Source organism: Drosophila virilis, chromosome 5 (assembly GCF_030788295.1).
Source record: "Drosophila virilis strain 15010-1051.87 chromosome 5, Dvir_AGI_RSII-ME, whole genome shotgun sequence".
In the NCBI taxonomy this organism is placed as follows: Eukaryota; Metazoa; Arthropoda; class Insecta; order Diptera; family Drosophilidae; genus Drosophila; species Drosophila virilis.
The window spans coordinates 20,474,541-20,488,665 of record NC_091547.1 but is presented as its reverse complement, the minus strand read 5'-3'; the positions used below and the strand labels follow the sequence as shown (position 1 = coordinate 20,488,665).

The window sequence follows — 14,125 nt, the reverse complement described above, 5'->3', positions numbered from 1 at the left end:
TTACCATATGAAATATACAGCTTTATTCAGTTGCTTCGCCTTTAATACAATTTAATTTTTTTTTGTTTTGTTTTTAGTTTATATCAAATTTCAAATAAAATAAAAACGAAATGCGCTCCATATTTAAACGATTTTTAACCTATGATGAGCAGACACAAAAATTTGATTTTTAATTGTTTCGTTTTTTCTCCTTTGTTTTTGTTTAGTTTTTAAGTCGAGTCTTTGTATTTTCGTGTAACGCGAATTCAATATTTGCCATTTCCTTATAGGATTACACATACATATATAATATATAATTTCTATATCGATTAGTTGTGTTCGTGTGTGTGTTTAATGTGTGTGTGTGTGTGCGGGAGATGTGTGTGAGAGTTTGTGGTTGTAGCCATTTTCTGGTTTTTCCTATTTTGTGTTTGTTTTGATTTGTTTTGTTTTTTGTTTTTGTTTAAAATGCAAACCTGCTTCACACTGTAAACTTTCAGGCGCACAGCTCCAAACGCGACGATCAAAAAAAAATGTTATTTTCTCTTTTGTTTAAATAATAATTTAACTGTTACAATTAAGATTAGGGGGCGTGGCATATCGGCTGCACCGAAACTTAGGGCAGCGTGTAACGCACATAGGGCACCTCCACATCCTCGCCATCGACATCGTTGCAGCATATCTCGAACACCAGGGAGCGCTCGTAGGGCTCAATGCGCCGCTTGGACACACGTCGCACCACCTCGGACATGGGCAGGGGCAGGCGCTCCGAACACTTGGCCTTGGGCATGAAGAATGAATAGAGCATTGAGACGCCCTGCGACAGCATTGTGATCTTCAATTTCTCCTTATCGTCGAAATAGTTAAGGAACTCCTGTAGCGACATCTCGCCGGTGACCTCGAAACGATCCCACAGTGTCCATTCCTTATCGTAGTATTTGTTCTTGGCCGCCGGCAGCGGCTCCGAGAAGGCCAGGAATGGCAACGCCAAATTGGCAAACGCATTCTTAAACTTGGGCAAATCACGATGACCGGCAATCAGTTTGATCACCTCCAGCACAGCCAGTCCGGACAGCACCGAGGTAGTGGTGGCTATGGCCGGTATAATCTTGCCAGCAATTAGCTTGGACTTGTGACGATCGGCCGGTGGGATTTTATAGTTGGTCGCACGCAAATTGGAGCAGGCCACAATAAAGTCCATGTGCAGATTGTTATCATCGTCCTTTTCGAACTCCAGCGGCGTTATCTTCGAGCTCTTATCCGCATTCTTCAGCAGCTCTGTTATGATCTTATCCACACGATCCTGATCCACTTCGCCATCATCAAAGTTATTGGCTGCCGCAGCGGCGGCTGCCTCATTTGTCTCAATCTTAACGCCAGAACGTGGCTTAAATTCGGGCACCTACAACAGGAAATTGTGTACATGAGATTGAATCCTATATAGATTTGCTGTTATACCCAATCCTTACCTTAACCTGCTGCACCAGCTCGGCAATTTTCTGGCGATCACGCACTTGGGGTATGCCATAGACCTCGGCACGCAAATTGGCCGCCGCATAGATATAGTCCAAGTGCATTGGTTCATTCACATCGAAAACAAGCGGTTCGGGACAGCGCTTGGGGCCAGACCAGAAGGGCTGACCGCTCGATGTGACCTGCTCCGGTGGGAAATTGAAGAGCAGCTGTTTGATTTGATTGGCATACTGATCCTCCCAATGTAGACGCGCCCATTCCACGCAGTGGGCAAAGCTTTTCGGTTTGTCATCGATCAGGGCTTTCTACAAATAGGAGAGGGAACCAATTTAAGTAAACTAGTGTGCATAACGTTATAGAATAGGGGTCCTGCAAACTCAATTTATATTTGTGTAAATATTTGTCGATCCCTTCCTAGTGTGTAGAGCTTACGGTTTCGAAAGTAAAAGCCATATATATATATATATCGCAATTTATGGGTGTCTTTAAGTTAGAACGAAGTTAGTATTTGGTATTTATTTAAATATTTTGAAATTATTTAACTGAAAGCGGGCAATTATTAAATGTGCGATTCGTATTCATTTCTTTTATAAGAAATTAAACAGCTTTGGGAACATGCAAATGTTTTATCAAATAGTTTTTAGTTTATAGATCTGAGCACGTAAGGAACTAAATCAGATTTTCAAATGTTAATGTAGAAGAACCGATGTCCATAACTCACCTTAATCGACTCAAGTATCTCCAGTGGCTGTATGCCAGGCAGCTTTAGGATGCGCTCGGTGAACTGCGGATCGGAGATGTATTGTGCAGCATTCTCGGCGATCTGCTTGAAGACGCCCTCGAAGCAGTCGCGTGCCCATTGCAGGGTATGCTCAATGGCATTGGGAAAGTTCTTAAGCGTACAAATGGGTATGCTCTTCTCTGGCGGATCCTGTGACGAGCTGTACGATTCGGTGGCAAATGGCACAATCACCTGCACATTGCCCATGGTGCCCAGGGTGCCGGTCTCGACAAGCGGTATGCGATTGAAGATGCATTTGCGATCCATATAGATGCGGGCATCGACATTGTCCAACGCATTGGCCACACCATGCAGCTTGCCAAAGAAATCCTCGGAGAATACCTTCTCGGTTTCGGCGCCGACGCGCAGCTCATATGCCGTCACCTTGACATCGGGATTCATGCGCTTGATGGCATCGGCAGCTGTCAACGCCTTCGGCTTCTGCACATCGTGCGGACGGAACAGAAACTGACGATTCAGATTTGATTTCTCAATGAGATCCATGTCGGTAACAAAGATCTGGCCATTGCCAACGCCCAGTCCGAGCATGCCAAAGTTCTTGAGCAGCTCACAGCCAATAGCGCCAGCGCCGACAATAAACCATTTGGCATCGGCCAACTGCTCCTGAAACTTGCGTCCAAATATGGCAATCTGTGCATCATAGCGTGTGCCCAGTGGCTGTGCATCCTCCTCGGTAACACCCTCGGCCGGCAGACACTCGAGTGCATCATAGTAGAGCCACTGAAAGATGGGCGTAAATTTACCGCTGCACGCTTTGAGCACCTCCTGAGCAACAATGCCACCAATGGCGGCGTCCAACGGGCAGGTATTGCCCGCACAGATCTTGGCAAACTGCAGCACTAGCTGCTCGTCGACATCGCTCTTGATTCCCTTGCACAGCTGCAAAAACTTATCGGCATCCTCGTTGTTCCAGGGACGCGGCAAGGCGTGATTATTTTGCAAATAGCAGTCCAGAGCTTTGAACGCCACGTGCAGTGTGGCGGGCGCATCCAGCTTGGCAAAATCCGATATCAAGAACTCGGGCTCCTGCTCAGCCTCGGCCAGAGACTTGAAGCTGATGGTCTTGGGCATCTTCACCTGTGTGGCCACGCCGCCAGACTTATATTCATCGAATTTGCTGGTGTCTCCAATGCTAAAGGTGTACGGACCCAGCACAGTGATCTTGATGGGCTGGCAGCCGTTCAGCTGGTGCATGCCCTGCACCTCCGAGAAGGTGACATAGTCGCCATCGTTGAAGCCATGACGCGTCTCATCCAGGCAAGTGACCACACCCTGTGCATCGTGTGTAATGCTGGCTATCATGGTGGACACCGGCTGTGCGCCATCCTGATCGTAAATGGTGAACTTGTCGCCAAAGTCACAGAACACCTTGGCAAACAGGCCGCGCGTCTCGGCAATAATGAGAGCAATATTGTTTGCATGGGCAAACTGGCCGATGCGCTGCTGCTCGGCGGCATCCGAATTGGTCAGGACAATGACACGGAACTGGCTGAGAAACTCATCTGTCAGAGCGCCAGTGTATGAGTGGGTGCGCACATAGCTGTTCAGCTCCGCCAGCTGGGCGCATGAGGCCTCTGCACGGTTCTTGCCAATATCCGACTTGGTCAGATAGAATTGCGAGGCCAAGTCGTTGAGCTGCAAAAGGTAGTAGAAGAAGACAACGCATAAAAAAGATTAGCAAAATGAGAAAAGTTCAGCGAACGCAAAAAAATATTGTGAAATTCAGTTGAAGTCGCTGACTCTTTGACAGGGGATGCAGGGCGCGCAAAGGGGAGTGTGGGGGGCAACGAACGGTCGACGACGACGACGACGACGCTATTGTCGTGACCTGTTTATACGAAAGCTCTTATTGCGATATATGCATAACAGTTGTTAATTTGTGTGCTATGTGGCAACGCTGTGCAAGCGCATAAATAGTTGTTTGATGGGCGAGTCGCTTGGAAAATAGACTTAGATAAAAGCTAAATGAAATGTCATCAAATAACATACGGCATGTTACATTAATGTTGCTTAAATACATTCGAATAACTCCGATGTGCATTTCTTATTGCTTGCTCACAAAGTAAAACAATAGCGAATGTGCACACAAAGCGCAGTGCAAAAACAATTACAGTCAGCGCACACGCTGGTCGTCTCGCTCGCACACTTTATAGCGAGAACCAAAAAGCGAGCGGGAATAGCAAAAGCGCCGAAGAAAAAAAACGAATGAAAAAAATTTAAGCAATTTCTTTTTTCTTAAGCGTTTTTTTTTTTTGCCCAACTAGTGCGTTGAAAACTAGGCAAAGCGCAAACATAACCTAGAAAACGAACGACGCGCTGCTCTCTATGAAAATTAGCGAGTTCGCCAATTCTTTTTTTTTTTTTTTTGTTGTTGTTTTTTGCAGAATCATGAATCATGTGTGACTTTTTTTTTCTTCTCTCTAATCAGGTCGGATTGCGTGTTCCGCTGCATTTTTTCATTTTTATTTCGCGCGCGCGGCAATTAGAATTCGACACAAAGTCAATTATTGATTTTTAGCCAAAAAGCAAACGGCTGCACTTACCGTACAAGTTGCTGTGTCATGCAGGGTAATCGATTTAACGCCGCCCAAAATGACATTCTTGGCTATCTCGAGGCCGAGACCGCCCAAACCGGACAGCAAAATGTCCGAATTGGCCATGCGACGCATCGCATCGTGTCCCAGCACATAAAGTTGGCGCGAATAAAGCGACTCATCAATGTCTCCTCCAGCGGAGGCGGCGGCGGCGGCAGCTGAAGCTCCGGCAGCGCTGTTGCTGTTGGCAGCCATAACTGCACTGTTATTACTGTTATTGTTGTTGTTGTTGCTGGTGCTGCTGTGCTGGTTGTTGCTGTTGGTGGAACTAACGTTGGAGTTTGTTGAGCTGACAGTGCGCGCAATTGTTGCCGTATCCAGTGAATTTGTTTCTGTCGCGGACGAGGACAACGCACAATTGTTACTACTTTCCTTATTCACTGCTGACGATGTACTAACGTCCCCGCCACCGGCAGCTGGCTGCTTTGACGTATTCGCTGCGCCCGTGTCAGAAGTAGACGACGATACGCACACGTCTGTTTCGTTTGCAGCAACAGCAGCTGTAGCTATAGCTGTCTCTGTCACATTCAACATGTCAACGTCGTTTGCTTTGTCGTGATTTTCGTAGTTGTTGTTGCTGCCATTGTCGCCGACGCCGCTGCCGATGCCGCTGCTACTGCTGGCAGCGAGCTTGCGCCGCTGCTGGCTGCCGCTGCTAGTGGTGGTGGTGGTGCTGCTGCTGCTGCTGCTCGATGATGCTTCTGGCACCCCGGCTGCTCCACCGGCAACCCCATCCTCGCCGGCTTCATCCAATTTAAGGCGTTTGCATAGCGGCGGCTCCGAGCTGCTGGCTCTTGTGCTGGTGCAGGAGGCTGACTCAGAGCGGGACATGCTTATTGTTTATATGCTTAATTCCTAAAATAGCGTGTCGTGGTCACACCGACGACTGCGAAATGTGCACGAGTGTGGGTCCGGCGACGGCGATGACTGCTGTTTCTTTGAATGGCTTTTGATTATACGGCTGTGTCTGTGGCACACACACACAATGCTGATGCTCAACGCAAACAGCGATCAACTAATTGCACACACTTTACACTTAGAACGTATAACTATCTGTAATTTTTTTATAAGCAGCACTCAACTAATGCTGTTGCCAAAAATTTATTCGCAATCTTTTAGTGTTGCTTGCGCTCTGCGGTTCACAATAGTGTTGCTGCGGCCTTGCCAGATGGCCTAGACTACGCACTTACCAGCATAAGCTGCCACATAACAGAGTTTTGGCTTTAATTAACATTTCCTTGTGTAAGCTATTTCGATAAGTCAGTTGAGCAGTGCTGAGCGATAACTTTTGATGGTTATGCGTTAAGTATGCGGCGAAGTGGTTGCGGTGCGGCGAAATGCGGCGTCATGCTGCCATAGCGTTGCCACACGACAAGCAGCACAACGCTGCCAGACTGCTACATTTTGTACGCACAAGCAATATTTTGGCGCCTTATTTGAAAATGTGAACAAAGGCGGGGAAAAAACGTTGTGAGTAAAAAGTGGTTGAAAAAATAAATATGTGTTCATTTTTCCAATTTTTTTAGCTTTTACTTCATATGTAAAGCACGCAGAATCTATCGATCGGATGGAACGCTCGAAAATTAGGTTCTTGTATCAAACAAGCTATTTAAAAGTTTTACTATCCTCGCAAAATTCTATCAACATCGGGCCACTATATCATATGACCGCCATAGCTTTGGATTCATCAGCTCCGATATGATTCTCATATACATGCAAAATCTGCTATAGGAAAGATCGGAGAAACACTAGGATCTCACATGAAAAAATAGTCTATCTGACAGAATACTTTCATTAAGCTATGAGCTTCACTCTTAACTCTGCTCATATATTTGCAAAAAGTCAATGTCTTAAAGAGTATTAGATTCTCGGCGATATCCCTATTTCTCGTTTTTTTTTATTTTTCATATTTCCTATATATATTTTTATTTTCCAGCTAGAAAAATTGATATTATTAACTCAAACTATTCTGATCTTTAATCTGATCTTTAAAAATTTAATTAAAACAAATTAAATTAGAAATAGCTTAGCAAATGTGCTGCTGACTTGGAATAAAAGAACTGCGTACACCACATAATAGTCCATTCTGATGCAATGTCCTTTGGATCGTGTCAATTTTTCTGCTGAATTCATTTGTTCTATTTAAAGGTAGTCCTGCAAATGTCCTAGTTTCCGCTTGGCACGCGCCTTTCACCAACTGCTCCTGCAAGGCAGCCGCTAAGTGAGCCCTAACTGCTGCTGCTGCTGCTAGGCCCGATCCTTGTTGCCCTTTCATTTATTTTTTGTCTAGCCCAGTTGGGTTCAATATCCTTTCACTGCAGCTAATCTATTTTCGGTGCGGCCGAGCATGAAAATGCTGAAATTTCCACGAAAAACACAAAAACTCGACACAGATCCGGACAATGAGCCCGTCTAGCGCGGGCGTGTGTGCCTCTGTGTGAGTGTCTGTGTGTGTGTGTGTGTGTGTGTGTGTGTGTGGGGGGTGTCCTTTCTGAAGTGCTAAGTGCGTGGCATTAGAACAGCTGGCTGCCACAGTTGCGTCAAATGCATTTTAATTTACAGTTAAACAGCTGCAGCCGCCGCTTAAATTTAGTCACAGGAGCTGCCAGAGATCCTGACGATCCTTGTTGATCGCGTGCGGTCGCGTCGCGTGGGCTGGCCGCAAAATTAGCATACGGAATGTGTGAGTCTGAGCCTGAGTGGGTGCGGGGTTGGGCTGCGCATCTGTTTAGACCGAGCTTGGCTAACTGATCGCGTGCCCCTCAATTAAGGCTCAGTCGACATCTGGCCAATGCACAGTTGGCCCTGGCCCTATGCAAATTTTGCCCACGGCCAGGCCATTAATCTTGATGGAAATTTAAATAACAGAAGAAAAAAAATGTCTATTTATCAACGCAAAATGAAAAATGATATCAACAGCAAAAAAATTTCTATCGATATGTAAATTCTATGTTTTTGACTGAGCAGCGACATATTCAAATTGCGAGTGCATTAATTACGAACGCAATATTTACAAAACAAATGTGTCGCTTTGTCTGCGCCAGGACATGGGACCTGGTCCTGCCAGCAAAAAAAGGTGTGAGCTGAGGCGCTGCGCAGGCGCCGCAACTGTCCTGCTCTCTCCTCTCTCAGCTGACAGCTGTCAACCCCTTTTGAGGCGGCCAAAAATTACAAGGATTACAACTTAATTTCGACTTTTCGCATTTACATTTTCGCTGCATAAATCTCCGTCGAAGAATAATAAAAGACACTCGAAATGCTTGGAAAATATTTTGTCTTGCCCGAAAAGGACAATGCACAAACCCCTTTTTCCAGCTCAAGTACCTGGCTTTTCTTTGAAGCATTTCCCAGCGCATTTTCCCTTGGCACATTTGCATCTCCACAGCTGTCCCCCATGTCTGACTGTGACTTCTATGCCCACAGCGGGCTTATTGTCCTTTCACACCTTTTTCTTTCTGCATATCCTTACGCTCGACTGGGCTGCGACTGCAGTAAATATTATGATTGCATTTGGCGGCATTTTGCAGCCAGCAACAATTCTGTTCGGCTCTGCATTCGCCAATTGCCAGCAGTTGCCCAATTAGCAGCGCGCCCTCATCCCGGCCTGGTCCGCAACCAAGCTGCCCCGCCTGGCAAGCTAACAAGTTACCCCTGGCCAAGTCGAGGAGCACTCACCTGTAGCCGTTTTGCCTGCGGGTCTCAAATCAAAATTGCAGCGAGTCCAGAGACACTTCCTACGGCCATCGCAGTTCACACGTTGCCCAATGAGCATAAGAGAAATGAAATGAAATGAAAAAAAAAAAACAGCGGAAATGAGTCGAATGAGGGTGAACGACTTTTAAATACACTCACTAAATTCGATCTCTAGCAGCCTTATTAGTTATAGTATAAAAGAAAACCAAATTGTTAAGGTTTAACTTGAAAAGTTGAACCAGCTCACAGTTCAAATCCTGCGCCTTCTATGTATAACACTTTTAAAACTCTAAAACTGAATCAGTTCTCGGGTTTGAAATCTGTTTCTTAGATTTTGAACAAAACTTTTATTTGTATTAAATTTGTACAAGCTGGCTCTTAAATTGAACCAGTTGACAGTTCAAACCCCAGTTTATAAAGATCGAACTGTGAAATAATTGAAGAATTTTACAATATATGCAACAAAACCAACTTTCTTCAAAATGTGATTCGGTTAGGCTCAAGTTGAAGGTTCCTTTAATTGTGAATACTAAATTAAGCTATCCGGCATTGCCCGGTACGTTCGTCACATGCTTCACATCAAAGTAAGCACAGCCCTGCAGTTAGTGTAGACGAAAGACAGGCGCGAAAATGGGGCGACATCAAAAGTCTCAGCGACTTCACGCAGCACTTGACCAACTCCGCGCAATTGTCTCCCGGTGCCTTCGTCAGCCAAGCGTTATGTTTGTAACGTATTTTTTTTTTCCTTTCCTCCGGGTCGCTTAGGCGCAGCCAACATATAAGGCGTTTGAGGCCCTGATATCATTTGTGTTGCGTTGCGTTCGGTTGATCTCGGTGCGTTGATAAAATGCATTTTCCCAGACAATTAAAAGATGGTCATCAAGTCATAAAACTGCGCTGTGGCCGTTTCTCAGCAGCGCGTTTCTCGCAGATGAGCGATTGTTGGAATGTGAGATGTCTTCAAATGTGAGGCACTGGGTTAGGTTAGCTTACGTGAGATTAACTGACAGTTGAGGCTGAGGTTATAAAAACTCTAGGATTCGTCTTCTTTGTTCTTGCTATAAAATATATTTCTCTTAACTTCTTATTTCGATGTGCGGCTTAGTCGTTGGGCATCTCAGTTTGAGCTCTTTAAGTTTTTCACTCCTTATAGCCTCATTATTAAATATTATTTATTATTTTTTTCTTGGAATAAAATTATAAATTATATCGCAATATATCCATATAATTATTACATATATGATGTGAAATAACTTTATGATACATCTGTATCAATTTTTGTGATTAAAATTAAATAAAAGAATTTAATTAAATTTTTAGAAATAAATGATCGACTCCTTGTCCACCCGGAAAATTCTATCAGTAGTTTCTTATTTCGGAACTAAAAGTTATAGAGTTTATCAGGTAGTACCGAGAATTGCTTAGGCAAGTCTAACTATTTCAAAGGTTTCGAAAAAACAAAGAAAAACAATTTACAAATAAGCTCAAAGATTCCCAAGATCCTCTTGACAGTGCAATGCTATAACCACTTGTGAATTATAAGCAAGAAAAATGAGACAAAGCTAGCAAAATGAAAGCCCATTTCCGCGCGTTTAGCCCTCTACCTTAAACTGTACAAACTTATCGGGGAATATGATTTTCACACCTTCTTCCGAAACACGCTGGCCCAATCTATTAGGCTAGCTTAACAAAGTCATCAAGATCTTTGCATATTTCCCAGCGTTGATTCAACAATAAATCACTTACAGCCTTTGCGAATACTTCAATTGCCAAATGCAAAATCATTTGCGAAAATTTGTAAACATTTTATTACAACGTGGCCAACGGCAGAGGGGATAAAAGTGAAGACAATAACCCTCTATACGTAAATCCCATTTATCGCACATCTACTTAACATGCACATCAGATCGCCGTCAAGATGGAACAAAGGCGAGGATTTTTGCAAAATGTGACGATCCTTGCGGCACAGCAGTATTTCGCACTGACAGGACTCTATTAAAAGAGTGTGGATGTAACTGTAACCCTTTTACAAAATAATCCCCACCCCACACTCCGTTTACTAGGCTCTATGGCATACAATTGAATTGAGCAAACCAACCCGCTTTGTACGGGTTGTTCTTTTAGCGAAGTCTCTGCTATCTCTCTCTCTCCCTCTCTCTCCCTCTCTCTCACACTTTTTAAGTCTTTTCTAGCCAAAGCTAGAGAGCAAGGACTCTCTCATATTCTCATCTTTAGTCCTTTGCATATGTAATATCATTTTTTAAAGCCGACTCTGACCGTTTATTGGCCATGCATAATCCCGTTAATGTGCTTATTGCGGCCCGTATTTGAATAATGCACAGTTAACGCTTTAACGTGCTTAGCCCGGCAGAAGTTAACGTCGAAGATGAAGAAGAAGAGGAAGCAGTAGAGCTGCACTTCCGGCCTTTTGCTGCACCTTTTTGTGTGGTTATGTGATTTTGATTTCATTTGTTTTTTTTTTTTTTCGATTTGGCCAACGCTTACTTTTTACGTTTTATGCGCGCAGCGAATCCATCAATTTTATGGCCAAGTATTTTTATTTATGTCCCAGTTGCCACAGTTCGAATTCCCTTTCCGATTCCATGCAATTATTATGATTCTTTTTCACACACACACACACACACACACACACACACAGAGAGTGAGAGGGGCATTTTTGCGGCTTCCCCCCGTCGCCCATCAATGCTGGGCCCTAACGCCAGCTTCTGGTCTGAAACAAAAGACGCGCTTGCCAACAGCCGAAATGGTTACAACAGTTGCCAGTCGTAAAGTTTGCAGCGTCGGCTTTAAGCTGCTTATGCGACCATATATAACAGAGAGGGGCTAGAGTAGACAAGAGGGTGATCGACTAGCAGATACCCTCTGGCCAGCAACAGGCTGTCGCTAGAAACATTCTAGCGAAAGGCTACAGGTTTATGGTCTGCAAAAGTTATTATATAAGTCAAATACTTCGCACATGTGTATACCTTTTAAGAAACTACATACCAATTTTAGGAACTCTAGCTCTTAGAATCCTCGAGATATCAATGAAAACGTCTATGCTTAGCACTTTTTTGTGGAAGATCGAGTTGTATTTATATTCTAAGCTTAGTCGGGGATACTTACTAAAAAAAATTAAGTACTCTGCATATTCGAGAAACTACATACCAATTTTGACAACTCTAGCTCTTAGAAACCTCGAGATATGCCTAAGAGAAGCCTACTTAAAAATCAATATATACTATTTTACGAAGAAACGGAAAATGTAAATAAAAACGCTTATGCTTATAGTTTTCTGAGAAATGAAAAACTATTATGCCCTCTAGTAGTCAGTTTCAATGGGTATACAGGGTATACAAAGAGCGAGAACGCGAACTTATAAAATGTATTATATTATGGGCATTGCATACAAAAGCATTTTGCGGTTTATCCTTTCAGCAATAAAAGTATCCGATTACTAACTGCACTTTTTCACATGACGTCGCCGTCGCAACTGAAAGGATCTGGACTCGAGCCCGTCTTGGGCTCAGAACCCGCCTGTCAACGCGTAGATCAAATGCTAACGAACAGTTCCTCAGTTCCTCGGTTTCTCGGCTCTCAGTTACCGGCTGAGCACAGCTGTGGCGCGTATTTCTTTTCATTCGCTTGCACCTCACCTTTTAATTAAAGCTTAAGCCTTTTAAATACCCTGGAAAACATTAAGCGCCAGGTTAGCCCAAGTTAAATGCCATTCAAAGCGTTGACATGATACGGCCTCAAGCGTAAACTGAGAACCGAGCAACTGTCGCTGTCAGCTGTGGACAGGAACAAGGACAAGGACATGGTTTTCTTTCTTATTTTCGTTTTTTGGCAGCCACACACCCGTCTCTCTGTGTGTGTGTGTGTGTGTGTAGGAGAGTGTTACAGTTTTCCTATGTGTCAATACGTGGAATTTCGTTTGAGGTTGGGTTAGTGATACCCAAGTAACTTAACATGAAGCTAACACGCACGCCGCTTTCTGGACTCAAATATTAAGTCCAGATCAGACCTTGCCCAAATTAAGTTTTGTGTTTCAAATTTTAGATTTAACAATATACATGAAACTATCTTCATAGATAGCTAAAGAAGAGATTAAGATCCATAATAAGTATAAAGAAACAAAAGTTATTATCAGCGGTTGCATGTATGCATTCCTGTGCATTCAAGCTACGATTGTAATATTTGTTACTTTTATTTAAAATATAACGAGACAATGACCTACGCAAGGCCACAGTCCATAGAGTCGCGTGTTCGTCTAGAAGTGAAGCCAATAAAGCTTACTTAAATTCATGAGAATCGCATAGAAGTCAGCTAAGTTAATGCTGCCTTCGTGTAGAATCGCGTAGAAGGGAATTATTTAAGTTAATGTTCGAGCCGCCGTCTTTTTCTTGGTCACACTGCCGTCTCATTCGATATAAAAGCCACCGCCTGCTCTTCAGTTGAAGCCGTCTCCTCCAATATGAAAGCTTCCGCCGCCCCATCCTTCTGATGTGAAGCGTATAAGACATACTTGAGCTCATGAGAATCGGGCAGAAGGTATTTATAGAACATACATACATACATACACCCATTACTTTCAAAATTAGAGGCTTTTCCGAAGCATCTTTAGTTCTTTTGTAGTCTTTGGGAAGCTGCATTTAATTACAAATTGTTGTTCCGTTTCACGAAACTCTGTTGTTGTCGGTGAATGAAGTTTTCTCATGCCATTTTGAATGTATGTTAATTTTCCGTTGATGCAAAAGAGTTCTGCAATCTTTTACCTGACTTAACCCCATGTAAATGCAAAGAACGAAGCAAATGCTTTTCACGCATCTCAAATGACCATCAACAGGAGACAAAGTCAAGGATAGAAGCAAAAGCCGGGCAAATAAATTTCGTAGCCAAAGTTATGACAAGTCGGAGATGCAACAATGGAAAAAGAGGCGACATGTAATCAGAGAAAAGCGTCCGAGAGTTACCCCTTTTGTTTTTCCCACATGACACATAAATACACATTAAAAAGAAAATATATGCATATATCCACTGAGAGCCAAACCATTGGTCAGCTCTGCCGTTAATTGAATCATTACGGAATGAAAAACTCGCTGCAACAATGCAGCATAATTATTATGAGTGATTGCTGAGAGAGAGAGAGAGAGGGAGTGAGAGGGGGGTATAGGGTGCAAAGCGGGGTAGTTGCGCCCCTAAAACAAAAGGGCTGCCCAAGGCTACCTTTCAAAATTAATTTCAATAAGTCAGAAGCAGCTCGAGACAGAAGTCGTAGAAGTCACGTTTTAAACAGCTGCGGGCATTGGCCAGTTGATATTGTGCAGCCCCCCTGCCCCCCCCTCATCGTTTGACTATTACCCACTCCCAACAAACTGGTCATGATGTAACGTCTGGAGAACTGTTAGCGACAGCCTCCTGTCAGCCTTTTCAGGCAACACACACACACACATGCAGGCATGGAAAATCCTCATGTAATCCTTTGACAGTTTTCAAGCAGCCTGTAAGCGTAGATAGTTGCAAAGGGTTGCTCAAGAGAAAACCACTTGAGCCAGTTTTTCTCTATATATCAAGCTCCCCC

At 43.8% G+C, this 14,125-nt stretch overlaps 1 protein-coding gene across 1 annotated transcript; it reads right to left on the bottom strand.

The window, feature by feature from the left end:
• Nucleotides 1-6,004, bottom strand: Uba1 (ubiquitin-like activating enzyme 1). The gene is made up of 4 exons (XM_002049256.4): nucleotides 4,798-6,004; nucleotides 2,174-3,889; nucleotides 1,449-1,757; nucleotides 1-1,381 (listed from the first exon to the last, which is right to left on the bottom strand). Exons 1-4 carry the CDS (start codon nucleotides 5,677-5,679, stop codon nucleotides 596-598), a joined length of 3,693 nt encoding a protein of 1,230 aa, XP_002049292.1. The 5' UTR covers nucleotides 5,680-6,004; the 3' UTR covers nucleotides 1-595.
• Nucleotides 6,005-14,125: the final 8,121 nt, after the last annotated feature.

What these genes read in the sequence shown, in the direction of transcription:
- Uba1 (XM_002049256.4), bottom strand. Translation starts at nt 5,679, where the DNA reads ATGTCCCGCTCTGAGTCAGCCTCCTGCACCAGCACAAGAGCCAGCAGC. An exon ending in AGATACTTGAGTCGATTAAG is followed by an intron (nt 1,758 to 2,173) that starts GTGAGTTATGGA and finishes TCCTATTTGTAG; the next exon opens with AAAGCCCTGATCGATGACAA. An exon ending in AGCTGGTGCAGCAGGTTAAG is followed by an intron (nt 1,382 to 1,448) that starts GTAAGGATTGGG and finishes TTCCTGTTGTAG; the next exon opens with GTGCCCGAATTTAAGCCACG.